Below are 27,968 nucleotides of genomic sequence, written 5' to 3' on the forward strand. Positions count from 1 at the left end.
TCCTGGAGGCCAATTTCTGAAGGGCTGGCTGAAGGCTCTTGCAGCTTTACAAGTCAACAACACAGTTGTCATTAAGATCCTACTGTGAGCAAGGGACAGCGAAGTAGCCCCTCTAATGGAGCAAGACCCTGTGCCAGCCCCTGGTCTTTCCCATGATTATCCCCCAGGGAGAGCCAGGAAGCTGGTGGGGGCAAGCCCAAGCTGGGGCTCCCTATGGCATGGCATGATGGTCGGGGAAGCTCAGCATGCCTTTTCTCATGACAGGTCACAAAGTGTAATCTCAATGGTGGGCAGCAGGGGGCACCTGAGAGCTAGTGAGAAACTCCGGGTGGGAGACAAGGAGCCCAGTACTCCTCACCTCTTTGGACAGATGGAGACAAAGCTGGAGAGCAGAGGGGTAACAAGGTCGTGTTTGTGTGTGTTTGTGGGATTTAAGTTTCTGCTGTGTGATAACCACCGACAGCTCCTCCCAGCTGGCACTGGCCTGGCACAGGGCCAGGTTCCGCCGCCTCTGGGCAGGTATAAGAGCCAGAGAAGAGGGCCTGGAGCCAGAGTCAGAGCCAGAGCCAGACAGAGGGGCTGGACAGCTGCTGAGGACGAGAGTTGGGAGTGAAAGCTGTTTTGGATGGCCAGGTGCGTAGAGTTGGTTCTGGGTGTGACCTGCTGGCTGGGGGACCAAGAAGGTACACTGAGGAAGGATCCCCTGGAGAGCCACAGGAGCCACCAGGGCCCAGCGCTTGGTGGGGTGAGTCCCTTCCCTCCTCCATGCTTCTTCTCTTTTCCTTGTCCCTCTCAGCTCCCTACCTTATAAACATGGCCTGCTGATATGCGGAAATTAGATCTAAAATGAACGGGGATATGACAGATTATACCGAATTCTAGGGAGACCAAAAGAGGATACTCTAAAGAGAGAAACACATCGGTGCAGTGCCTAAGTGCCTCTTTGTATTTATATAAAATAATAGACATACTGAAACAAACTCCAAGATAGAAACAAGAGAGTTCTTTTTTATTGTTGTTTTAGTTTTTGATGATTCTATCTACTTTATGTATGACGTATTCCCTCACATGTATGTCCTCAGGGAGGTGAGTGGAGGGCACAGAATTTGAGGGGAAAAGGGCAAAAAAGTGCAACAATGGAGCTCACTGGGCATTGAGGAAAGTGAACTGTACAGCTCATGGGTGGAGACAGGAGGGAGGGACTGGGAGAGAGCGAGGGAACCCTAGATACTGTACGAAAGGAAATGTACTCATTACCTGACTCATGTAATTGTAATCCCTCTGTACATCGCCTCTGTAATAACAATAAAGGAAATTAATTAAAAATAAATAAACGTGGTCTGACCAGGTGGAGGCTGAAGGCTCCCATCAGGAATTCAGCCCACCCTCCTTCTCTCAAGATGCAGCTGGGGAGGGGGTGGGAGTGGAGGAAACAGTAATTAGCACTAAACACCCCACCCCAGGCTGTGGTGTCTCATAGAGGAGCAGAGGCCTACGTAGCATCCTAATCCTGCAGACATTATTTTCACTTACTCTTTGATTTTTATTTCCCACACTGGTGATTGGGCTTTTAAGACTGGTATTTTGCCACTTGAGCCACATCCCCAAGTCCTTTTCTTTTCTTCCCTTTTTTCCTCCTTCCCTTCCTTCTTTCCTCCTTCCCTTCCTTCTTTCCTCCTTCCCTTCCTTCCTTCCTTCCTTCCTTTCCTTTTTCTTCCCTTATTTCTTTTTTGGTGCTGGAGGTTAAAATCAGGACCTTACACATGCTAACCAAATGTTCTACCACTGAACTACATTTCCCCTTTCAAAAATTGTGGAATTTTTTTTTCTGGGGATTTTTTAAAAATTTTTTTTTGGTCAACACATATTAACTAGTTGAACAAGGGAGGTTTCCCTGTGATGTTTCTATACGTGCATAATTGTACCCCATTAACCTCACCGCCTCTTTCACTCCCCAGAATCCTCCCACCTTCTTAAAATAATTTTAACGACGTTCAGTGTTCTGTTTTTATGCATGCATATGAAGTACTTAGCTCATGTTCACCCTCATTCACCCTCTCCTTTTCCTCCTCTACCTCCCACTCATACCCAGTCCCCAACAGAGCAAGTTTTACTCTCCTGTCATTCTTTTTTTTTTTTGTCTGAAATGGGTCTTGAACTCTGGGCCTGGGCGCTGCGCTGTCCCTCAGCTCTTCAGCTCAAGGTGAGCACTCTACCACTGGAGCCAAAGCACCACTTCTGGTTTTCTGGTGGTTAATTGGAGATAGGAGTCTCGTGGAAGTCGGGCGCTGTTGGCTCACACCTATAATACTAGCTGCTCAGGAGGCTGAGATCTGAGGATTGTACTTCAAAGCCAGCCTGGGCAGGAAACTCTGTGAGACTCTTATCTCCAATAAATCACCAGAAAACTGGAAGTGGTGCTGTGGTTCAAGTGGTACTAGCCTTGAGCTGAAGAGCTGAGGGACAGCACTCAGGCCCAGAGTTCAAGCTCTACAACTGACAAAAAAAAAAGTCTCATGGAAGTTCTCCCTGGTCTGGTTTTGAACTGTGATCCTCAGATCTCAGCCTCCTGAGTAGGTAGGATTACAGGTGTAAGCCACCAGCACCTGACAAATTCATTTTTCTTTTTTTGTTTCCTTCCTTCCTTCCTTCCTTTCTTTCTTCACCTGACAAATTCATTTTTCTTTTTTTGTTTCCTTCCTTCCTTCCTTCCTTTCTTTCTTCACCTGACAAATTCATTTTTCTTTTTTTGTTTCCTTCCTTTCTTTCTTTCTTTCTTTTTTTTGGGTCCGGTCATGGGGCCTGAACTCTGGGCCTGGGCACTGTCCCTCAGCTCTTCAGCTCAAGGCTAGCACTCTACCACTTGAGCCATAGTGCCATTTCCGGCTTTTTTTCTTTTTGCTTATGTGGTGCTGGGGAATCGAACCCAGGGCCTCAGGCATGCAAGGCAAGTGCTCTACCACTGAGCCACCTTCCCAGCCCCACAAATTCATTTTTCTTTAACGTTGAGATGAACTATTTTGAGCTACCTTCCTTCCTTTCTTTTCTTCCTTCCTTCCTTCCTTCCTTCCTTCCTTTCTTTCTTTCTTTGTTTTCTTTTTAGTCAGTCTTGAACTCAAGGCCTGGGAGCGCTATCCCTGAACATTTTTTTTTTTGCCAGTCCTAGGGCTTGAACTCAGGGTCTGGGCACTGTCCCTGAGCCTCTCTGCTCAAGGCTAGCACTCTACCACTCGAGCCACAGCACCACTTCTGGCCTTTTCTGTTTATATGGTCCTGATGAATCGAACCCGGGGCTTCATGAGTGCTTGCCTAGCACTCTACCACTTTGAGCCACAGTGTCACTTCTAGTTTTCTCATGGTTAATTGGAGGTAAGGATCTCATGGACTTTCCTTCCCTGGCTGGCTTTGAACCATGAGATCTGAGGATCTCAGCCTCCTGTGCAGCTAGGGTTATAGGCATGAGCCACCGGTGCCTGAATATATCATATTTATTTCTTTTTTAATTTTAATTTTTTTTGTCAGTCCTAGGGCTTGAACTTCGCACCTGGACACTGTCCCTAAGTTTCTTTTGCTCAAGGCTAGCACTCTATCATTTGAGCCACAGTGCTACTTCTGGCTTTCTTTTTCTGTGTATGTGGTGCTGAGGAATCGAACCCAGGGCCTCATGCATGCTAGGCAAGCGCTCTACCACTGAGCCACCTTCCCAGCCCCCATATTTCTTTTTAAGAGTTCTGTTCTTTGGGTCTGGGCACACACTTTCTCTCACACCTCACTCATCCGTTTGGGAGGGGCCTGGCATGTTATCAGTTATGGAAGGACTGCTGAGATTATCTAGTCCACATGTTAGATGTCCCATGTGGGGAAACGGAGGCCCAGGGTGTGAATAGGCTTATCCACAGTCATACTGGAAATCAGAGATTCCTAAACCTCACCTGGGGCCTTAGGCATGTTTCTAAAGGGCCTCAGTCTCTGTGCCAGCCTGCCACAGGACCTGGTGTTGACAAGAAATCACAGCTAGATTGACAATGTGCGGCTCACATGTGTTAGACCCTGAAAGCAAGCCAGGCCTTGAATGCTGAGTTGCTCACATACCCCACCCAGTGGACACTTGGCCTCGGGTGACAGGAGCGAGGGAGCGAAGGGCAGCTGGGTGGGCACAGCGCCAGCCAGTGGGTGTGCCCAGGGTCCTCCCTCTCATCTCCAGGTCTCACCCAGGTCTGGTCTTGGTACTTCCTTCCACAGGTCAGGAGAACAGCTCCCGTGTAGAGAATGAAAGGGACCCGCTGGCAGTACACTCGGCTGGTAAGGGGCAAGGGGTACAGCTCTGGTGAGATCTGGAAGTGAGGGAGACCCTGATCTCTAGCAAGAAGGGAAATGGGCTAGGGTGGAGGTGGGAGGGGGCTTTGCCCTCAAAAGTTCCTCCCTGTTGGCCAGGAGTTTAGAGCAAAGACTAGCTCGGGAACCTGGGGCTTGAGGCTCTGGCCCCGCGCTCCTTCAGGGGGGTGGGGTGGGGGAGGAGACAAGCTATTGTCTGTGTCCCTGCCAGAGGGTCCTCCAGAGAGCGCCCCTCCTTAGATCTGAATTGGGAAATAGAGGAGGCCAGAAAAGGGGCTCCATGTGTTTCTCTTGCTCAGAGAGCTCTCTCCTTCCTGCGAGGAGCCTGAAGTCATTGGGGGCATTGTACATATGTGTACTCACCTGTGAACTCACACACACACACACACACACACACACACACACACACACACACACCCTGATACATGGTAGAAGTTTAGGTGAGTGGCCACACAGCACTCATGCCCACTGATACACATATATTGCCCAACACACATGTAGCAGGCAAATTTATACTGAAGTACACACCTCCTCACATGGATTTGCCTACACAACTCTATTTCAAGCCAGCATACAATCTGAACAGACAGCCTCACCTTTGACCACATGCACTGTCCACTGGCGGAAGGCCAGCTTCCCTGGATAGTGGAGAAATCAGGAGGATCCTGTCTCACACCCATCCTCCTAGCTACTCAGGAGCCTGAGGAACATGGTTTGAAACCAGCCCAGGCAGGAAAGTCTGAGACTCTCCTCTCTACTCGACAACTAAAGAAAACTGGAAATGGTGCTGTGGCTCAAGTAGTAGAGCACTAGCCTTGAGTAAAAAGCAGCTCAGGGATGGTGCTCAGGCCCTGAGTTCAAGCCCCAGAACTGGCACAGCAAAACAAAAGAATCCCAACTTAGGATTCTGGGGAGAATTAGGAGCTCTACCACTGCACACACGCCTGCTCATGGAGTTCCACAGCGTCGGGGGATTGCTATTGTCATTATGTCATGTACTGATACACGGCTGCAGCGTCGAGGCCTGGGCTGCCTTCTGCCCTGCCTGGTGCCCAGCTTAGAGCGTGACACCTGGTACCTTAACCTAGGCGCAGAGCCAACAGGCACAGACTGCAAGTGAGCAGAGCGCAGCACCCCACCTGAGTAGCGCGGTGGGTGGAGCACTTTGAGGGGCAGGATGGGGCCCAGGGGAGGAGGTTCCTCCCCAGCCCTTTCTTTAGCTGGCAGGGGCTAGGAGAAAGCAGGCTGTGGGCAGGACAGAGTCCTGTCTGTGACTAGCTTGGGAACTTTGCAGCTACCCCGGCCTGGGCTGGACTTTCAGGTGCCTGGACAGAGACTTTGGGGTTTTGTGAGATGGTTTCGATCTGTCCCCCAACCCACCAGACATCTCTGTGTTTTTGCAGCCCACTCACATGGAGGATGCCCTGTCTGGGGAAGAGAGCGAGAGGGAGGAGGAGGAGGAAGACGAGAAGGAGGAAGCAGAGGCAGCCCCCAGCCCTGGGCCTGCAGACCCCATGGAGCCTCAGCTGACAGAAACCAGCCAGGTCCTGGGTGCCTCAGAGATTAGGCAGGTTCGGGCCCTGCCCACGTGCCAAGACTTTAGCCCTGAGTCTCTTCTCTACACTAGCCACACCCAGGGGCACCGGGTCATAGTTGCTCTGTCCCCAGCTCAGTGTCCCCTGTGACTTCCCTGTCCTTCCTGGTCATCTGGCCCAGCAGCATAATGCCATCTGCACTGGGCTAGGGTTTGAGGACAAAAGTGAGAGCCCAGGGGATCTAGAGCCAGAGCTGGGCTGGGGGTGTGAGGAGGTGGGCGCCCAGAAAAGGGGCTCAGCATTTTTTCTATTCTCTGGCCTCTGGGAAGCTGGTGAGCAAGGGGAGAGTCCTGAGACCCATTCTGGGTTGGATTCCTGTCTCTGCCACTTCTTCTCTACCTTCCTGAGCCTCAGTTCTCCTCATCTGTAAAATGGGCTATTGCTGCTGGACACAGGCAAGTGATCCCCTCACTAACCTCCACCCCTGCCTCCAGCTCAGCTTCCATCTACCCCCAAGAGTCGCTGGCAGCCCCTGGAACCTGGTTTTCTGCACATCAAGGGACGGTTTCAGTCTTCGGAGCCTGTACCGGCAGATGGAGGGCCACAGTGGGCCGGTGCTGCTGCTGCTCAGGGACCAGGATGGGCAGGTGAGCCGCTGCGCTGGAGCTCTGCACTCGCAGCCAGACCGGTGCCAGGGGAGGAAGGCAGAGGCTACAGACCAAGTCACAACCACAGACAGGCACTGACACTGCACTACCGGAGCCTGGTGCTCATGCATTCCTGTGTTCATGTGTTCCCTATGTGTAATAGAACAAGACCAACCTAGATAGTGACCCAGCTTCTGGGAGCTGAGGTCTGCGTGTGTGTGTGTGTGTGTGTGTGTGAAGCATTTAGCAAAATGCTATTTAGTACAAAGGGAAAACTGAACCCTTAACTGCTTTGAAGGGGGAGGGTCGGTTCCAGTAGGAAGGGAGGCTAGTAGAGAGGGCGAATGAGGATGAATATGGACCAAAGAGCGTTTTTGTTTGTTAGTCATGGGGCTTGAATTCTGGGCCTAGACGCTGTCATTAAGCTTCTTTTGCTCAAGGCTAGCACTCTACCACTTGAGCCACAACTCTATTTATGGCTTTTTCTGAGTAGTTTATTGGAGATGAGTCTCATGGACTTTTCTGCCTAGGCTGGCTTTCAACCATGATCCTCAGATCTCAGCCTCCCAAGCAGCTAGGATTATGCACCACAGTTTTTTTTGCATTATGAAAATAGAACAATGAATGAAACCTGTGGAAAGTGTTTTAAGAAGGGGAGGGGGAAAGGGTGCTAGGAGTGAGTTTGATTAGGATACATTGTTTACATGTATGGAAATGACAACTAATGTATGCTAAACAAGCAACCTGCCACCTTACCCTTGGAAAGCACAAGAACTATAGAGGGATTTTTGTTCACTTGTTGTTGTTGCTGCTGTGTTGTTTTGAGTCAGGCTGACTTTGAATTCAAGGTCCTCCTGCCTCAGCATCCCAAGTGCTGGGATTACAGGTGTATGCCATACCCAGCTCTTCTGGAGGTATTTTAAACAGGTGATCTGCACTTCAGCGATCAGTATGTGTTCTGAAATCATCCCCCACACTGGTGGGAGAAAAATAGAATGCAGTGGGTAAGAAGGGAAGCAGATTGGCAGAGGAAGCCACAGGCAGCTCCACTATTTTACAAGAGGAATTTTTTTTTTGTTGTTGTTGTTGTTTTTTATTTTTGTCTGTTGGTTGTAGAGCTTGAACTCGGCCTGGGTGCTGTCCCTCAGCTCTTCAGCTCAAGGTGAGTGCTCTACTTGAGCCACAGCACCACTTCCAATGTTCTGGTGGTTAATTGGAGATAAGAGTCTCATGGACGTTCCTGCCCGGGCTGGCTTTGAACGGTGATCCTCAGATCTCAGCCTCCTGAGTAGCTAGGATTACAGGTGTGAGCCACCTGCGCCCAGCTTACAAGAAGAATTCTGAGGACTGGGACCATAGCTCGAGTATTTGAACAGCTACCAACCAAGTTTGAGATCTTGAGTTGAAACCCTAATACTGAAAACAAAACTAAACAGAAAACAACCACCTTATGACAGCTATGCCTGAAGCCCAGGCATGGCTCTCTAGGCAGAAGCTGTGGGAGCTGGTTTCTGATGCCAGTGTGTGGAAGGAACATGTTCAAGCTGGGAGGGAGCTCAGAGACCCCAGATATAGGAGTGCTGTCTCAAAATGCCATGGAAGAGGCCTGGAAGCTCACTCTTCCCTCAGAGCCCCCTCTGGTAGAACACAACTGACCAAGAGGGAGCTTCTTTTAATATAACCCCCAAAGGCTGCTCCCCAAGGCCCTCAGTCCCCACAGTGATCTCACCTGTGCTGCTCGGCACTGTTTATCATGCTGAAGATCCACAGTCCGTCTTCCCACAGGGGGAAGATGGCAAAGCCAGTTAGTAAAATATGAGGTAGGCAAGGAACCTGATGTGGACCCCTAGCTTTTCTCTCTCAGATCTCAGCCTCTTGAGTAGCAAGGATGACAGGCATGAGCCACCAGTAACTGGCTTCCTAGCTTTCCTCTTTAACACAGAGTATGAACAGCATTCCCAGGATAGCTGGGGGACATGGCAATGGGCTGAGAACTAGATAAGACCATGGACTCTGGTGGTGGTTCCTATAGTGCTTACATTAGAGAATATTCTCATTCGTAAGAGCTAAACTGTTCAGAGATGAAGGGTCATCAAATCAGCTGCTTGCTTTCAAATAGGTCAGAGAAATACATAGAGAGAACCAGCACAGAGCACATGGCTCCACAGCTGCTGAGTGCATGGGCAGTGAATCTGTGCTTTGAACTATATGTTTGAAATTGATCAAGAAAAATGAGGGAAGCTGGGGTGTGTGGTGCATGCGTGTAACTCCAGCACTGGGAGGCTCAGACAGCATAGTAAGTTTGAGGCCAGCCTGGGCTGTATAGCCAGACCCTATCACAAACAAACAAATCAAAGCCACTGGTGGCTCATCCCTGTAACCCTAGCTCATGCCTGTAATCCTAGCTACTCAAAAGGCTGAGATCTGAGGATCACACTGGGGCAGGAAAGTCCATGAGACTCTTATCTACCATTAAGCACCAGAAAACCAGACGTGGCACTGTAGCTCAAAGTAGTAGAGCACTTACCTTGAGCAAAAGAGCTCAGAGATAGCATCCAGGCTTTGAGTTCAAGTCCCATGACTAACCAAAAAAAAAAAAAAAGTGAGAGGAAGCAGCTTCTAAAGCATGTTTAAAACCAGTGGCTTAGGCCTATAATCCAAAGCTACTCAGGAGGCTGAGATCCAAGTTCAGAGGCTCCATTTTCACTTAACTAGCAAAAGAGCCAGGCTAAAGGCATGGTTGAAGTGACAGCAGTAAGCAAGAAAGCAAAGACAGAGCAAGTGAACCTGAGTTCAAGTCCCTGTATTGGCATAAACAAATAAAGTCCCAGATGTTTCCAGAGGCTCTCTGAGGAAAAATCTGAACAATGGTATTAGGATGCCAGATGATGTTAGAAATGGCTGGGGATGTTGGAGTGTGAGGGTGGCTCACACCTGTAATCCTATCTGCTCAGGAGGCTGAGATCTGAGGATCACAGTTCAAAGCCAGCCCAGACAAGAAAATCTGTGAGACTCTGATCTCCAATAAACCACTCAGAAAACTGGAAATGGCGCTGTGGCTCAAGCAGTAGAGTGCTCACCTTGAGCTGAAGAGCTGAGGGACAGCGTGTAGGCCCAGAGTTCAAGCCCCACGACCAACCAAAAAAAAAAGAATAAGGACATTAAAGGACAGATATCAATTGGAAAGGAACTTGGCAAGGTAAACTTTATTTCTGCAGAAGCTTGTGCCATCAGCCAAAAATCTGCCTAGCAAGCACCCCGAGCAGGCAGGGGGCTCCCTTTTTAAACCTGAATACAGCAGGCTCCACCCCTCTGCTCGGATTGGCTGAATACAATCTGCTCAGATTGGCTAATTTGAAGAGGGTAAGATGTATTTACATAAAGTGACCACTAAAAGACTGAGATAAGCCAGGCACCTGTGGCCCATGACTGTAAGCTATCAGGAGGCTGAGATCTGAGAAATTATGGTTCAAAGTCAGCCTGGGCAAGAGTCTGTGAGACTTATCTCCAATTAACCACCAGAAAACCAAAACTGGCTCAAAGTGGTAGAGCTCCAGCCTTGAGTGGAAAAAGCTCAGGGACAATGCCTAGGCCCTGAGTTCAAGCTCAATGACTGACAAATGAAAGAAACAAACAAACAAAAAAAACCTTTGAGGTAAGATTAAAAGTGCATGAGCAATCTCAAAACAATCTGAGGTATGTCTTAATTACTCTTCCATTTTGGAACAACCAGTTAAGACAAAACTTTGTTTCAAAAACTCTTCCTTATCCCAAAACATTTCCTCTTGCCCTTTTCTGTACTTGCTGATATTGTCTTAGCAGAACAATCAACAAAAACCAAGCTATCGCACTGAAGACAGGGCCTGGGCACTGTTTCTGAGCTTCTTTGGTTCAAAGCTAGAACTCTACCATTTGTGCCACAGCTCCACTCCCTCTCCCCCTTATTTTTGGTAATGTGTTGGAGCTAAGAGCCTCATGGACTTTCCTGCTTGGGCTGGTTTTGAACTGCTATCCTCAGATCACAGCCTTCTGAGTAGGATTATAGGCATGAGTGACTGGCACCCAGCCAAAGCAAGAATTTTTAAGCAACCTACCTTGATAGAAAAGACAGCTTTTGGACTAGGAAGGTGGCTCAGTGGTAGAGCGCTTGCCTTGCATGTATGAGATTCTGGGTTTGATTCCTCAGCCCTACATAAGCAGAAAAAGTTGGAAGTGGCGCTGTAGCTCAAGTGGTAGAGCACTAGCCTTGAGCTGAAGAGCTAAGGGACAGCGCCCAGGCCCAGAGTTCAGGCCCCACGACCCACAAAAAAAAAAAAAGAAAGAATGAAAAGACAAGAAAAGACTGCTTTTCTCACCAGGGCGGTAGCCAAGATACCATAGGAAATCATCTTGACTTTGGGGAACACATGGCTCAAGTGGCAAAGCACCTCCCTAGCAACTGTGAGGCCTTGAATTCTAATGCCAGTACCATAAAAAAAAAGTCATCTTCAAGAAGAAGATGGTTTTATGGTTTTAGTTGGCTTTCTTCCTGCTTGTCTACAGCCTCTAATTTTTCTAGGATTGCTTGTATATTGCAAATGTTGTTTGGTGTTTGGGAATGAAGAAGAGGGTGAGGGCCCCGGCTGGAGGACCGCGGTGGTGGTGGGTGGGGGGGGGGGGGGGGGAGGGAGAGGTTGCCTGTCCCTGGCTCTGCCCTCCAGGCTGCAGGCAACATCTGGGAGCCTGGAGAGCACCACTGGCTTCCCAGAAATCCACATCGCGTGTGCTTTGTAGATGTTTGGCGCCTTCTCCTCCTCCACGCTCCGGCTCAGCAAAGGCTTCTACGGCACGGGGGAGACATTCCTCTTCACCTTCTCCCCACAGCTGAAGGTGAGGTGGGGGGGGGGCGGGATACAGCTGCCTCGGGTCACAACACATCTCTGCACAGGGACAGCGCCTCAGGTCACAACACATCTCTGCACAGGGACTACATCAGGGCTGAGCACCCCAGTGCCATGGCTGCCATCTTTAGATGTCCCTGGCTGAGAAGGGGAGGGATGTTCTTCTTAGATGCAGACTGGAAAGACACGATGGTCCAAGCACAGGACACTCCCAGGGCAAGCCGCCAGGAGGACATGTCCAGTGGCATCTTACCAAACACAGAGTGTGAGAGATGTCACATGGTCCCCGCACTGTGGGACAGGAAGTCTCAGATGCTTGGTGGAGCAGGACAGCTGGGCCAGGACCAGGCTTGTGTGTTTCAAGGCAGCCATTTCCACACCACATTCTGCATCATAGCTCCTCAGCCAGGAGGGCTCGGGGCCCCAGCGTCCACCGAGCTGGGTGAGCAGAGGCAGAGCAGGACAAGGGCTGCAGAACTGAGGCTGGATGGGAGCAAAGGAAGCCCCAGGGGGAGGAGAGAAAGAGGAACTTGATGGAGGAAAGGTCTCCCCAAGGACAGAGACAGCTTGAGCAGTGTGTGAGAGAACGGGGTACAGATGGCAGAGAGGGACAGTGAAATAGACTGTAGGGACTCCTACACATCCCTGGAGAGGGAGACAAGTCCTAGACCAGAAACCCTCTGAAGGTAGAAAGGAAGAGGCTCATTAGACAAGGAGACTCGGAAATCTCTCTGGGGTGACACTGGGACCAACAGGTAAGAAGTGGCCTTGCGGGGCAGGGGTGTCAGTAAGTGAAAAGGTCCTGAGGCAGGAAGGAGTCAGGTGTCCCAGGGATAGAAAGGCCAGTGCATCTCAAGTGCTGTAAGTTGGAGGAGAGCGCAGAGAGAAAAGTAGGAATGAGTGCAGGCAGGTGCGCTAGGGCTGCCTAAGGACTGGACTGTATCCCTCTTGTATGGAGCCATGGGAGGCCTTAGGGAGAAGACTGACAGTGACCTGGGGTTGGAATAGTCACTGTGTCACAGTATGGAGATGGGCAAGGCAGACAGTGGGAGCAAGACCAGCTGGGAGGCTGTGGTCCAGGCAAGAGGTGGATGAGGGCAAGCGGGGAGGGGACCGGCAGGACAGGGATGATGGAAGTTGGGAAGATCCTTAGAGCTGACATTGGAGGCAGGCCGGCTTGGTGACATCCTGGGAAGGATGGGAACTTAATGGCAGCATCCATCCCAACTCCTGACCTGGACTCTTCTCCTGTCTCCAACTGTGGAAGCAGGAAGTCTCCAAGGTTTCCAGAGGGCACTGAGAGGCTGTGAGCTCCATGGAGACTAAAGAAATCTCAAGGGCCACAAGCCAATCTCAAAGGTCCAGCCTTCCTGTTGTTCTCCGGGGCTCTGGTCGTTCCCTGTACAACGCTGCCACCTAGCGGCTCAATGTCAGACTGCAGGGGACGTTACTGGCAGCGACACGGAGCCTTTCTCTTGTACTCTAAGGTCTTCAAGTGGACTGGAAGCAACTCCTTCTTTGTCAAAGGGGATTTGGATTTACTGATGATGGGCAGCAGCAGGTGCGTATCTCTGTCCTCCTGGGTTTTATCCCCAGTGGGTATGGCTGGTCTGGGTGGAAAGGGAGGCTGGCAGTTTGCCTTTAGGCCAGCATCTCAGCCCAGTTCTTCCTCCAACCCTGAGAACCCTAGGCCCAGCCTAGGGCTGAGAAGAAAGACTGCCTGAACTTCCCTAACCAAAGGCTTTATGGCTGGCCATGGCTTAGTTTGAACTGATGTGGTGAGATGAAGCTAGAGACGCACCCAGCAGCCTTCCTCCAGGAAACTGCATTAGAGGAGGCATCTGCCCAGCTTGGCCTCTGTGTATATGGAAAGTTAAAAAAAAAAGTCTGGGGCTGGGAATGTAGTTTAGTGGTAGAGTGCTTGCCTAGCATGCACGAAGTCCTGGGTTCAATTCCTCAGTACCACATAAATAGAAAAGGCTGGAAGTGGTACTGTGGTTCAAATGGTAGAGTGCTAGCCAGCCTTGAGCCAAAGAAGCTCGAGGACAGCGCCTAGGCCCCAAGTTCAAGCCCCAGGACAGACAAAAAAAAGAGTCTGAAGCCAGGTGTCAGTGCTTATGCCTGTAAATCCTCACTACTCAGGAGGCTGAGATCTGAGGATCGTGGTTCAAAACTAGCTCTGGCAAAAGAGTCCATGAGACTCTTATTTCTAAGTAACCAGCAAAAAAAAAAAGCTGGAAGTGGAGCTGTGGCTGCATTGGTAAAGCACTAGCTTTGAGCAAAGCAGCTCAGAGACAGTGCCCAGGCTGAGTTCAAGCCCTAGTGCCAGCACGCACACACACACACACATACACTTATTCTTATCCCTGGCATGACCTTCAAATCCAGGAACATTAAGTCATACCCTGAGGGCACAGGTGCAAGCCCAAGAATTCTGTTTTCCCAGCTGCCTGAGCAGCCTCTGTTGAGAGGCGCCTGGCAGGGTGGCCATGCCTGATGTGTAATAACTGATTTCCTGGTTCCCTCCTCGGTTTTCTATGAAATTTGGGAATTAGTATGTTCCAGATGTTCCCAAACTGGGCTTTGAGTCCACAGCCTGTGGAGTCCTCCAAATGTAGGGCATATTAGCTTAAGGAATGATGAGGAAATCCAGGCTACCTGACGGGCAGCCCAGGGCTGCTCAGGGTGGGAGCCACAAGACTTCCTCTTCTCCTCAGTGGCCAGTTTGGGCTGTGGTTAGACGGAGACTTGTATCATGGGGGAAGCCACCCGTGTGCGACCTTCAACAATGAGGTGCTGGCCCGGCAGGAGCAGTTCTGCATCAAGGAGCTGGAGGCCTGGGTTCTGAGCTGACAGCTTGGGAGACAGACTCCAGGGTGCCGTCAGGCCTGCCTGCTTGAGCAGCCATGCTCATCTGAAACAAGACGACGAAGAAACTTTGAGGTGACTGAGGACAGACAGAGCCCTGTGGCCTGGGACAGGCACAGGCCAGGACTCTTCTGGAGTTGACTTGGAAGGAGAAAGAAGCACAGAGTCCTTCATGGAAAGTTCCTTTATAGGAATATGATAGCGAATACATGTTTATTTGTAGAAAATCCTGACACGAAATTTAAAATTGCCTAAAATTCCACCCTCATAAACTAACATTTTCACATATGTCTTTCCAAACAATTTCCCGTAGAGACACACATGTGCGCACGCTCACACTTGGTATTTTTTAGGTATTACTTTCACTTAATAAAGACTGCAACAGCATCATTCCTTCTCTTGCCTTGCTGCATGTTCTAGAACATAGATGCACGGGGGCATCAATGCCACATGCACACGGGTCCATGACTTGATTTTGTGCGAAAGCTATGAAACCATTTGGGCTCAGGAGCTGAACTCTGCAGATGGAGCCTCAGGAGGTGGAGGAGAGACATGTTTTCAGGCACAGCGGAGCCCCCCACCTTCCCCGGCAGGCCAACGTCTGTCTGCCTCTGGCTGAAAGGACAATGCTGTCTACTCTGGAGTTGCGTGGGGCCCCTTCAATACCATCCCCGCTCAGGGCTGCCACAGTGCCGTGGCATTAAGCACCCCGGTGGAGTCCTTTGCACAGAGGTACAGGCTGGGCACAGTAAGGAGGGGTCAAGATGGAGATGCCTTCATGAAGCAACTGTCGCTGCCACCTGCAGCTCTATTTACAGTCTCAAGGTGACAACGCGACTCCAGGGACTGAGCTGCTACAATCTCAATTTTCACACAGTTAAGGTGTTCCTTAAGAAACATTTAGCCTTGTAAGTGGCACATGTGTCTCATGCTTTTAACAGTTACAAACAACATAAAGTGCAGTGGCCTCATATAGGACAAGTGATGGTTACAAAAGAGATGCTTCTAGAAAGCTCTGAGATACAATGTTAGGAGTACAAAATTCCAGAGTAAACCACAGTGATTTAAAGATAAAGATTGACAGAAATTTAAAAAAATAAATCTTATCAGGAGAGAAGACATTCTTGACTGTGAGTCTGGGCTCGCAGGGTGGAGACCAGAGGCACCTGGCTGAGCCACTGCGCAGCCTGTGGAGAGGCGCCTCCCGCATACACAGCGTGGTGGGAGGGAAAGGAGGCTTTAGTCCCCCTCCTGTGAATGATGACAGCTCTTAACTCTGCGGATGGATGGAGGGGTTGGTCATGCGGGATGGCGGACACCCGATACTTTCACCTACAGTGGAAGGGCAGAACCTTGCCAGGCAGGGGAGGCGGTGGCCAAGGGAAGCTGCTGGCCTGTGTGGAGAGCTGTCCCCTCTTGCTCTGGCTCTCGCCTCACTCCTGCCAGCTGTCAGAGGGAGGTGGCTCTGTCAAGGGAGCCTGGGGCTAAGATGATGGCACCCTCTGGCCACCACTGCTTTGGCTCCAAATCTAGATGTCATTCTTGTGTGTGCTTGTCCTGGGGCTCGAACTCAGGGCCTACGTACAGTTCCTGAGCTCTTTTGCTCAAGGCTAGCGCTCTACCACTTGAGCTGCAGCTCCATTTCTGGCTTTTTGGTAGTTAATTGGAGATAAGTGTCTCATGGACTTTCCTGCCTGGTCTGGCTTTGAACCATGATCCTCAGATCTCAGCCTCCTGAGTAGCTAGGATGACAGGCTTGAGTCACCAGTGCGTGGCTGGACATCACTTGATGAGCGTCTATGGGCTGGGAATGGGGTGCCCTGGGCACAGTACTGACAACTCCACTGCTGAGAACTTCGGGCTACACAGGTACCTGGGATCCCCAGATTGTCACTAGCCTTGGCGAAGGCAGCCAGTCTGCTCAGAAACCCGAAAAAAAAAGCAGCAAAAAATGAATTTCCAGCTGGGAGGAGCCCCAAGGCTTCCCAAGTGGACATGGAGAGCAGGTGGAGGGAGGCCTCTGGAGGACCCCTGGACTGCAGCAGTGAGGGGGCAGACGGGAAGAAACCATCGCTATTGGTCTCAGGGAACAACCTGGATTGAGGCATCCCTTTACCCCTGCGCTGTCCTAAGGAGGAGTTCATGCTCCACTTACAAGAGGCCAGGGCTGCAGATGTAGCTCAGTTGTAGACACTCGCTTGGCACATGAGAGACCTTGGGTTCACTCTCCAGTTGGGGTGGGGAGAGGGAGGAGGCCTCAGCTTCAGATCCTCTCTTCAAAGAGCTGGAGGCCAGTCCTAGCCCTCACCTGTGTCTATCCACCCTCAGCAGCTCATGGGACAGGGAGGGGAGGGAAGGTATCTCTCACTGGTGTTTAGATCAGTTGAGGAGCTCCAGCCCCTGACTCGGGGAGATTGGCACCTCTTTAGGGGGACAGAAATTTGTTTATCTTTTACCAGGTCTGTTCATTCTGACTTTGGGCCTGGGTGCTGTCCCTCAGCTCTTCAGCGCAAGGCTAGTGCTCTACCACTTGAGCCACAACGCCACTTCTAGCTTTTTTGTTTATGTAGGGCTAAAAATTGAACCCAGGGCCTCATGCATGCGAGGCAAGCACTCTACCACTGAGTCACCTTCCTAGCCCCTGAATTCCATCTTGGAATTTCAGTTTTTATCTTTATCTCAACTTCTACATTAGGAAGAAAACAATCATCTGTCATAGAGTTCAGAGTAAATAAAAAAAGAGATACTATGCTAGGAAAATAGATTAGTAAGGGAGAAAGGCTTTAATTAATGTTAAAAAAGGGAATGCTTCCCATTGGCTGGGTAGCAGGTTTCTCATTTCTTTGAATAAAAATCACCATCACCATAGGTATACACTCAAAATACAACATACGAAAGCACGGCTTAATCAGTGTGCGGAACTGTGATTAAATGTCCCCAACTTCTCTGTGAAGAAGGGGTGGGGAGGGTCAATAACCAACTGCAGACATTCAGCCATCTTGAAAGTTAAGCTTTTTTCTGTGAGTTTCTGAAGTCTGGTAGCACCACTCCTTTTTGTGAGGTGTTATGAGTGGGGCTACGATATCACCATCCTAGGGGGAAGAGAAAGAAAAGCAGGGAATAGACAAAGGCCAGTTTCCACCTCCCTCTTTGCAGACCTGTCTTATGGATGGATGGCACTCAGGATATTTGGAATGACGCATGCACGCCTCTGAAGCTCTGTACCCAGCCCCGCTGAAGCACATTACTGAAACTGTAGCCTATTTGTGTTTTTATCTCCAACTAGATAGAGTGAGACCCTTGGGACTAAGGAACTATGTCCCTCCTTTGGTACTGTTCTATCCCTGATACCTAACACAGGGAAAAACAACCAAAACTTCATGAGTGGATCCACCGAGGTGAGAGGCACACACATACTCAACTAGTCTCTACTCCTGTCCCCCAGAAAAGCCCCTCCCAGTGCCAGCTCATCTGCAGCCATAGGTGTCAGTGGTTTGCTTTCTGGGACTGCCCTGGTTGAGGTAGACATATCTCCTAATTCCCATGGTTTCACCCAGCATGCATATGTGCTCATAATTACAGCAGCATAGTAGGTCTTAAATACTCAATGGCTGCTCCCTACTGTATGCAAGAAAAAAAATATCCAAGTTTCTCCACAATCCAGTGCGTTGTTCTTACCTTCTTACCATCCAATGACAGGAGTGTTTCACTCTGGTCAGACAGGCTCCACTTGGTCCTTGCACTCTCAAGTTGCTCACACAAAATGAGGCCTCACTGCCACACTCATCCCTCCTTCTCTACACAGCCTAACCGGGCCCGCCTCCCCGCAGAGAGGCTCCTCCTTCCTCATGAGGCCTTCTCTGCAGCAAGCCAGCCCCTGGAATCTTTGAGAACCAACTCTGGAACTTACTAATGTGAAGACTCACTGAGCTACTCTGGCACATTGAATCCTTTGCGCTATTCCCTTGAGCACTGGATGCACAGGGGAAAATAGGCAACGCTAGCTGGGCGCGGTGGCTCACACCTGTCATCTCAGCTACCTGGGAGGCAGTCATTGACAGCATCCTGGTTTGAGGCCAGCCAGGACAAAAACAGGATCAAAACTCCATCTCAACCAATAAGCTAGGGATGGTGGCTTGTGTCTGTGATCCTAGCTTTGTGGCCGGCATAGGTAGGAGAACTGAGGTTTGGAGGCCAATCTAGGCAAAAATGCAAGGCCTCTGTAAAAAAGCAACTAGAGCAAAAAAAAAAAAAGGGAGGGGGTTGGAGATATTGCTCAGGTGGTAGAGTTGTTTTCAGGTAGGATCTCCTGTCTTTGCCCATGGCCAGCTTTGGACTGTAATCTTCCTAACTCTCCCTCCCCTAAGCAGCTGGGATGGCAGGGCTATGTTACCACTGCCCAGTTTATTTGTGGAGATGGAGTCTTGTTAACTTTTTGCTCAATCTGGCCTGTAACCATGATTTTTTTTTTTTTTTTTTGGTCCGTTGTGGGCTTGAACTATGGGCCTGGGCGCTGTTCTTCAGCTCTTCAGCTCAAGGCGAGAGCTCTACCAATTGAGCCACAGCGCCACTTCCGGCTTTTTCTGTTTATGTGGTGCTGAGGAATCGAACCCAGGGCCTCATGCATGTGAGGCAAGCACTCTACCACTGAGCCACCTTCCCAGCCCCTGTAGCCATGATTTTCCCCTGAGTAGCTAGTATTACAGGGAGAGGCCATCATCCCCAACTGACTAAAATTTAAATGAAAACTTTTCAGTCAGCAGAAGAGAGTCCTTATGGCCTCTCCTTAAAAATTAAAAAAAAAAAAAAAAAGCTGGGCACGGATGGCTCATACCTGTAATCCTAGCTACTCAGGAGGCTGAGATCTAAGGATTGTGGTTCAAAGCCAGCCCAGGCAGAAAAGTCGGTGAGTCTTATCTCTAATTCACCACCAGAAAACCTGAAGTAGAGCTTTGGCTTAAGGTGGTAGAGAGCTAGCCTTGAGAAAAAAAGAGCTCAGGAACAGCAGGTAAGCCCCAAGTTCAAGCCCCACGACCATCACCAAAAAAAGCACAGTATGTAAGAGGCCACCTACCGGTGGCTTGGTGAAGTCTCGGTCTTTGCACCACTGGACAAACTGTTGTGTAGCAGCAAACAGACTCTTTTCATCTGTCTTCTTACAGTACACACGGATCAGCTGTTCTGCAAATGTCTCTGGTAGGAAGCGTGAAACCTTTCCAAAATAGAAATCTCATCGTCACCTCCAATGTACACTTTAGAAAGTGTCAGCTGTTGGCTCCTGAGCACCAGTGTGGATGCTGTATTAAAAGCAGCACCTTGCCGGGTGCTGGTGGCTCACGCCTGTAATCCTAGCTACTCAGGAGGCTGAGATCTGAGGATCGCGGTTCAAAGCCAGCCCGGGCAAGAGAGACCGTGAGACTCCTATCTCCAATAAACCACCAGAAAACCGGAAGTGGCGCTGTAGCTCAAGTGGTAGAGAGCTCGCCTTGAGCTGAAGAGCTGAGGGACAGCGCCCAGGCCCAGAGTTCAAGCCCCACGACCGACCAAAAAATAAATAAATAAAAAAATAAAAGCAGCACCTTACATAGGATGTGCAAGGCCCTGGGTTCAACCCCCAGCACTTCATTCCATCATCAAAGACAAACATTCAAACTAATTGTCACACAGCAAATAACATTAACAGTATTATACCAATAAGATTATGTGGCTTATCTTCTAAATACACTCTCCCCACAGACTCAAACAGAAGATGCACAAACATATCTGTACTTGCATGGTGCCCAACACCCACTTCCCACCAGGCCTCCAATATAAACACTGCTTTTTCATTTAGGTTTAGCAAACAGGAAAACCTGGCTTAACTATTAAGAGGGTTTAGTATATATGTGCATGTACTTTAATTTTTAAAATATGCTCCCAACCCCTAGACAGGGTCCAGGTAGCCTAGGTTGGTCTTGAACTCTCAACTATCTGCCTCAGCCTCCTAAGTGCTGGGATATGGATATATGCCACCATGCCTGGTGCTTTTCTAAAACCATCTACACTGACTCAACAAACTAATTATAATGATTTGTGAGATATACAGCACTAAACATATTTATCTAAGTAGTTACCTGCTTTTTAGAAATCTTGATTGCTGTTTGGGAGTCCCTCTTGCCATAGAAATGAACATGATCAATTGGATTCTTGTCTTTCATTCCATAGTCCATGTTGATAACCTTAATGAAAGCAATTTGTAAGGAGTCACCTGACGCCCAAGAAAATAGACTCAGGGTATAAGGGCACCACAAGAAATGAACAGAACCCTCTGTGGAATATCTGATGGTAGAATCAAAATAGCTCTGTACATAACCATTCATGTGACTTTGGTTTAGAAAATGGGGGAAAGGGGAATGTATTTGTGTGTCTAACCTAAGTGGATCAACACATATAATGTATACAATGTGTTACTACACATTGGTTGACATCAGAGAGATAACATTTTTTTTTTTGCCAGTCCTGGGGCTTGAACAGAGGGGCCTGGGCACTGTCCCTGTACCACTTGAGCCACAGTACCATTTCTGATTTTTTTCTGTTTGTGTCACTGAGGAATCGAACCCAGGGCTTCAAGCATGTTAGGCAAGCACTCTACCACTAAGTCACATTCCAGCCTGTCCCTAAACTTTTACTGAAGGCTAGCACATGACTGCTCCACATCCAGCTTTTTTTGAATAGTTGATTGGAGAGAAGAGTATCATGGACTTTCCTGCCTGGGCTGGCTTTGAACCATGATCCTCAGATCTCAGCCTCCTGAGTAGCTGGGATTATAGGTGTGAGCCACCTTTAAAATACAATTACAGCTGGGCACTGGTGGCTCAAGCCTGTAATCCTAGCTACTCAGGGGGCTGAGATCTGAGGATCGCGATTCAAAGCTAGCCCAGGCAGGAAAGTCCGTGAGACTCTTATCTCCAATAAAACACTAGAAAAACAGAAGTGGCACTGTGGCTCAAGTGGTAGAGTGCTTGCCTTGAGCTGAAGAGCGCAAGGACAGCGCCCAAGCCCAGAACTCAAGCCCCATGACCAAAAAAAAAATATATATATATATAATTACAGGTGTGAGCCACTTTTAAAATACAATTCCAAGGGCTAGTAATGTGGCTTAGTAGTAGAGTACTTGCCTACATGCATAACGTCCTCAGTTCAATTCATTAGTACCACATAAAAAAAGGAACAACAAAAAAATATAATTCCAGCCCACCCCACAGATGCTTTGACTTGGGACACACAATTTATTTGGCTGAACAAACAAATAAAATCTAAGTTAGCTTGAAGGAAAGATAGAACTGTAAGATGGGGCTGGGAAGGTGGCTCAGTGGTAGAGTGCTTGCCTTGCATTCATGAGGCCCTGGGTTCAATTCCTCAGTACCACATAAACAGAAAAAGCTGGATGTGGTGTTGTGACTCAAGTGGTAGAACTAGCCTTGAGCTGAAAAGCTGAGGGACAGCGCCCAGGTCCAGAGTTCAGGCCCCATGACTGACAAAGAAGGGGGAAAAAAAAAGAACTGTAAGACAGAAGAATGTCCTGAAGGTCCAAGGAACTCTAGCATCTTCCAGGTGAGCAGTGGCCTGAGAGCCTTTCATCCACTATATGCTTTGGCAAAAGATAGCTTATGAAGAGATCACCCTTCATCCAAAAACTTGTCAAAAGAAAAGGATAAAGAATAGGATTGTAAGAAAAATGTTCAAGGGGAGCACTGTCTTAAGACTTGAAAAAAGTAAATATCTGAAAATAATTTCATAAGGAAAAATAGGAGAAAGGACAAGAAAGCTGTTGGCCTTCTCATATGGGTACAAGAGGGTTGGGGCTTTGGCTCAAGTGGTAGAGCATCTGCCTAGCAAGCACAAGGACCTGAGTTCTGAGTTCAATCCCCAATACCTCCTTCCACCAAAAAGGCTGCAAGAAAATATTTGCAGTCTCTATAAAAATAGGAACCAATTGGATTGTCTTTATGTATTTATATAGACAAAAAAAAAAAAAAAAAGAGCCAGGCACTGGTGGCTCATACTTGTAATCCTAGTTACATAGGAGGCTGAGATCTGAAGATTGTGGTTCAAAGCCAGCCGGGCAGGAAATCCGTGAAAACTCTTATCTCCAATAAACCACCAGAAAACCAGAAGTGGTGCTGTGGCTCACGTGGTAGAGTGCTTGCCTTGACCTAAAGAGCTGAGGGACAGTGCCCAGGCTCAGAGTTCAAGCCCCACAACCAACTAAAGAAAGGAAAGAAAGAAGAAAAGAAGGAAAGAAAGGAAGAAATAAAGAAAGGAAGGAAGAAAGAAAGAAAAGAAAGAAAGAAAGGAAGGAAGGAAGGAAGGAAGGAAGGAAGGAAGGAAGGAAGGAAGAAAGAAAGAAAGAAAGAAAGAAAGAAAGAAAGAAAGAAAGAAAGAAAGAAAGAAAGAAAAAGAAAGAAAGAAAGAAAGAAAGAAGAAAGAAAGAAAGAAAGGTAAAAGAAAAGAAGAGAAAAGAAAAGAAAAGAACAACCTGATTGGTATTAGTTTGGTGATAAAGTTGTTTTTTTGGAGGAAATTTTTTTTTCAGATTTTTAGCAAGAGTTTATTTTCGTGTAACAGGGTTAAATTAGGGAGAGAATGAAGAAAGAGAAACTTTTCCTGCCAGGGAATTAGAGTGAAAAATTTCTAATCAAGCCAGGTACAAAAGCTCAAGGACAGTGCCCAGACCCTGAGTTCAAGCCCCAGAACTGGCTCACGTGTGCATGTACATGCCTGTACGTGTGCACAAACACCCACACAAATATTTTCTTTTTTTTTTTTTTTGGTCAGTCGTGGGCCTGAACTCTAGGCCTGGGCGCTGTCCCTCAGCTCTTCAGCTCAAGGCTAGCGCTCTACCATTTGAGCCACAGAGCCACTTCTGGCTTTTTCTGCTTATGTGGTGCTGAGGAATCGAACCCAGGACCTCATGCATGTAAGGCAAGCACTCTACCACTGAGCCACTTTCCTAGCCCCCACACAAATATTTCTAATAAAAAAATGTTAAGGTAGGTACCAGTGGCTCATGCCTGTAATCCTAGCCACTCAGGAGGCTGAGATCTAAACATCCTGCCAGCTAAGGCAGGAAAGTTCATGAGATTTAACCACCAAAAAAAGCCAAAGTGAAGCTATAGCTCAGGTGATTGAGCAAAAAAACTCAGACAGGGGCTGGGAAGGTGGCTCAGTGGTAGAACACTTGCCTTGCATGCCTGAGGCCCTGGGTTCGATTCCTTAGCACCACATAAGCAAAAAGAAAAAAGCTGGAAGTGGCGCTGTGGCTCAAGTGGTAGAGCACTAGCCTTGAACCGAAGAGCTGAGGGACAGCGCCCAGGCCCAGAGTTTAGGCCCCACGACCAGACCCCCTCCCCTAAAAAAAAAACTCAGACAGGGCTGGGAAGGTGGCTTAGTAGTAGAGTGTAGAGTGCTTGCCTTCCTTGCATGAGGCCCTGGGTTCGATTCCTCAGCACCACATAAGCAGAAAAAGCCAGAAGTAGCACTGTAGTTCAGTGTTAAGAGTGCTAGCCACAAGCTGAAGAGCTGAGGGACAGCACCCAGGCCCAGAGTTCAGGCCCCACAATTCACAAAAAAAAAAAAAATCTCAGACAGCTTGCAGGCCCTGAGTTGAAGCCTCAGTAATGGTACAGAAAAAAAATTAAAATCAATATTAACAGCTGGGTGTCAGTGGCTCACACCGGTAATCCTAGCTACTCAGGAGGTTGACATTTGAGGACTGCAGTTCAAAGCCAACCTGGGCAGGAAAGTCCCTGAGACTTATCTCCAATAAAACTACTCAGAAAAAGTAAGCAGTGGAGCTGTGGCTCAAGTGGTAGAGAGCTCATCTGGAGCACAACAAAGCTCAGGGACAATGTCTAGGCCCTGAACTCAAGCCCCAGGACTAGCGGAAAAAAATGAAATCAATGTTTACAATATTCTTTAAATCACATGACCACAATCATAAATACTAGCAAACCATTACAGAGATAATTAAAATGTGATAGGTAATATTGCTTCTCTCAAGACCATGGGGGTTTTCCTTTCTTCCTTCTATCTGTGGTTTACAGAGGGTTGTAATGAACAAGGACTTCTTCCGTGTGAGAGGAGGAGGTTTTATCTTACATTTCTCCATTCTGGGGCTCACTACTCACATCCACTATGAAGTCTTCTGCCTTCAGCTCGACCTCCAGGAGCACTTCATTAGGTTTTGCACAGGCAACCTCTGCTGGAAGATGTTCGTACTCTTTCTAGAAAAGAGGAGAGTCCTCATGCTAGAGTGGGGGCTGTGCCAACTGTTCCCCTTCTATAGTTCCTAACTCTGTCATCCTCCAAACAATCATCCTTTAAAAAAAAAAATCACATATTTCAAAAGAAAATGTGGCACTAAGCTGTTAGTGTAGAAAGATGAAGTAAAGTGTTAACACCCAATTGTAGGAGGCAGGGTGTTAGCTATTTGCTATAGCTTCCTGGCAAATAAGAGAAATTGTCCACAAGGCAGAGGCAGAAAAAAAAAATCTTTTCACTGAAGACAGACTTGCTAGCTAGAGGATGAAGTCCAGTTAACCCTGGACCAGCAAGGATTTGAACTATACAGCTCTAGATCTTGTTATATGTGTTTTGTTGTGGTTTGGTTTGGTTTTGCTAGGCAATTTCCATATTTTAAAAACCTTGAAGACAAATCTTATAGCCCAGAAATATGGAAAAACATGTAAAAAATTATGAAAGAAGTTAGATATGCCACAAATGCATAAAACATATGCTGGTAATAGTCTTTCATTATTTACTACCATAAAACACACAAAAAAATCTATTGCAAAGAGATAAACTTAGCCAGGCACTGGTGGCTCATACCTGTAATCCTGGCTATTCAAGAGGCTGAGATCTGAGGATTGTTGTTCAAAGCCAGCCTGGGAAGGAAAGTCTGTGAGACTCTTATTTCCAATTAACCACTAGAAAACCAGAAGTGATACTGTAGCTCAAGTGGTAGGACACTTGAACAAAAAAGAGCTCAAGAACAGAACCCAGGCCCTGAGTTCAAGCCCCATGTCCAATAACAGCAATAAAAATAACCCCAAATTATCAGAACACACACACACACAGACACACACCCTACATGACATCATTTAAAGCTGAGCAAAAGAAATGCAGTAAGAAATTTCCACTGCTGAAGACTAAGTATAGCCAGCACATGCTGTGGGATAGGGATAATGCCCCTGCCCTCCTGTCACTGTCACAATGAGCCCAGGTGTTCTAGGCACCCACAAAATGCTCTGAGACACTAACCATTCCTGGATCTGCTTATCATAGTGTGAAGGGATCTCTCCCAGTTCTATATTTCCACCAGATTTGAGACGTGGGAATTCACATGTCCTCAGTAAAGCTTCTGGGCAACAGCCAGCTATTAATAAACTTTGAGGAGGTTGTCAAAGGTTGCAGATCAGTTTTTGATGACTGCCCCTAGATCCCACATTGTTCAAGGTCAAGCATAGTTAAACTAGGTCCTCAAAGTCTCAACAGCACTCATTCAGACACCTTACTTTGAGGGCCCTGTAAAGGGTTGGAGTCAGTTACACCTCATGGACTGCTTCCATGAACAAGTTAGTTCATCTTGCCCAGGTTATAGTTTTCCACCTAGAAAACAGGCCGAGGAGGAGGGCAGGGCTATAAAGATGAGGTGAGGATATATTGTTGGCAGAACTCTGATGTATTCCTTGGAGGCCAAAGATTGTGGTAACCTCGAACTGGCAGGCTGACACCCAGAGAAATCAACTCACCCTTTTGATCTTTTCTTTGTCCCCGGGCTGGGTCTCGCCTACATATTTGTATAAATTACGGCATTCGATATTTTTCAAAATCTCTCGTGCAGCACTCAATCTGGGATCAGAAGAGTATAAAATCTCCAGGAAAACATTATCTGCCAATCGGATGAAATTTCAGGCACATTAAAATGAAAATACAAGATTTAAAGACATATATACTTCTGTATTATTAAAGAAAGTGGTTTCAAGAGGCAGTTCATGAATGTGGGCACACTGTAATCTTAACAATGTGATTTAAACATGCACACAACTGGGAAAGAGCAAAAGAAGGGGAGACACTGTCCATAAAGAAATATATCCTTTACCTGACTTATGTAACTGTAAACCCTCTGTACATCACCTTTATGATAACAATAAAAAAATTAAAAACACACAGAAATGAGAAAACCTTTTAAAGTATTTTCCAATGGATGTCTTGGATTTCCTCCAAGGCAATCCAGTGCCTGGGAAAGGACAGATATGAACTAAGACCGTGACAGAGCTGATGACTGTCATCCACTGTACAGAGGGATGGGCAGGGACTAGTGGGAGACTGAAAACTTAAGCCAGTGGATAACATGTACAATGCTTGAGAAAACATAGGGAGGTGGGGGCAGGGGGTTAAGACAGCTTGAAAACAAAATACAAGGCTCTGAGTCCAAACCCTAGTACCACCAAACCACCAACCCCACTCCACACCAGCCCAAGAAAGTTATGCTCAGTGCTGGGAGGTGAAGCTCAGTGGTAGAGCCCTTGAATCCCCAGAACTACAAAACAAGAAAAAGGTAACTACATGCAGAAACAAAGATTTTAGGAAGCAGAGAACAGACAAATCATGGCATCTCAATGAGATGAGCACTAATGAACAGTAGAAAAGAACAAATAATCATACATGCAACCGGATGACTTGCAAAGACACAATACTGGGTGAAAGGAAACAAATATGGAATAATTCCATGTACATAAAAGTCTAGAAGAGGCAAACAGCACTTATTTCTGCTCAGGACATAGTGTGAGTTCAAATCCCAGCAACATCAAAAAAAATCTATAATAACAAATGGATGAAGATCTGAAGTGATATATACATGATAAAAGCAAGTTTAATAAATGCTAGGATTTGGGTTGTGCATACAGATGTGTTTATTGTAAAAAATTTCAATACTGCTGTGTATATTCAATGCTTCCCCCAAACTGTGGGGAACATTTAAAAAAATAGGATGTCAAGAGCTGGGAAGGTGGCTCAGTGGTAGAGTGCTTGCCTTGCATGCCTGAGGCCTGGGTTCGATGCCTCAGCACCACATAAGCAAAAAGAAAAAAGCCAGAAGTGGCGCTGTGGCTCAAGTGGTAGAGCGCTAGCCTTCAGCTGAAGAGCTGAGGGACAGCGCCCAGGCCCAGAGTTCAGGCCCCACGACTGGATCCAAAAAAAAAAAAAAGGATGTCAAGGTTTTTTTTTGTCTTTTCTTTTTTGGTACTGGGGATGGAACCCAGGACGTTGCACTTGCTAGGCAAGGGCTCTGCCACTGAGCTACATCCCAGCCCAGATGTCAAGGTTTTTAAACAAATACAATGTGAGCTAAATTTTGAGAAAGCCATAAAGGTAATGAAGGACCCCTCGGTTCCATTCTGTAAGGTCACATAGCTAAGGACAGTAAGGATTACCAACTTGCTCAGAATCTGTAAAAAAGACAAGATTGTCTCAAATGAAGACAGTGGGAAAGGTATCTGCCTGCTCCCATGTATTGGCATAGATAGCAAACATGACCCAGTCTCCTGTCTAGTATTCTTTTTTTTTTTTTTTTTGATGGGTCATGGGCTCCTGTACTCTAGGCACCGTCCCTCAGCTCTTCAGCTCAAGGCTGGCACTCTACCACTTGAGCCACAGTGCAC

General features: G+C 47.7%; 2 protein-coding genes across 7 annotated transcripts in view; one reads left to right on the forward strand and one right to left on the reverse strand.

Annotated features, from left to right (window-relative positions):
* Positions 1-565: 565 nt before the first annotated feature.
* On the forward strand, positions 566-14,289 carry Tldc2 (TBC/LysM-associated domain containing 2). 5 transcript variants are annotated; one of them, XM_042694298.1, is made up of 7 exons: positions 572-745; positions 4,243-4,302; positions 5,739-5,906; positions 6,365-6,517; positions 11,291-11,386; positions 12,885-12,958; positions 14,206-14,289. In XM_042694298.1, exons 2-7 carry the CDS (start codon positions 4,270-4,272, stop codon positions 14,243-14,245), a joined length of 564 nt encoding a protein of 187 aa, XP_042550232.1. In that variant the 5' UTR covers positions 572-745; positions 4,243-4,269; the 3' UTR covers positions 14,246-14,289. The 5 variants fall into 5 exon arrangements, with proteins under 5 accessions (XP_042550228.1, XP_042550232.1, XP_042550230.1 ...); XM_042694296.1 differs by having other exon boundaries at positions 14,115-14,250; XM_042694294.1 differs by lacking the exon at positions 14,206-14,289 and having other exon boundaries at positions 566-633; positions 12,885-13,318.
* Samhd1 (SAM and HD domain containing deoxynucleoside triphosphate triphosphohydrolase 1) overlaps positions 14,219-27,968 on the reverse strand; it is a 43,873-nt gene continuing 30,123 nt past the window's right edge. The window contains exons 12-16 of one of the 2 annotated variants that reach the window (XM_042694292.1): positions 26,058-26,197; positions 24,435-24,530; positions 20,379-20,483; positions 19,340-19,477; positions 14,219-14,311 (exon numbers count right to left, since the gene is read on the reverse strand). In XM_042694292.1, the coding sequence (XP_042550226.1) occupies positions 14,219-14,311; positions 19,340-19,477; positions 20,379-20,483; positions 24,435-24,530; positions 26,058-26,197 (572 nt within the window). Of the gene's footprint in view, positions 14,312-17,025; positions 17,358-19,339; positions 19,478-20,378; positions 20,484-24,434; positions 24,531-26,057; positions 26,198-27,968 lie in introns of those variants that run through there. The other variant, XM_042694291.1, reaches the window with a different exon arrangement.

Source organism: Dipodomys spectabilis, unplaced genomic scaffold (genome assembly GCF_019054845.1).
Source record: "Dipodomys spectabilis isolate Male_0828 unplaced genomic scaffold, ASM1905484v1 ptg000175l, whole genome shotgun sequence".
Classification (NCBI taxonomy): Eukaryota; Metazoa; Chordata; class Mammalia; order Rodentia; family Heteromyidae; genus Dipodomys; species Dipodomys spectabilis.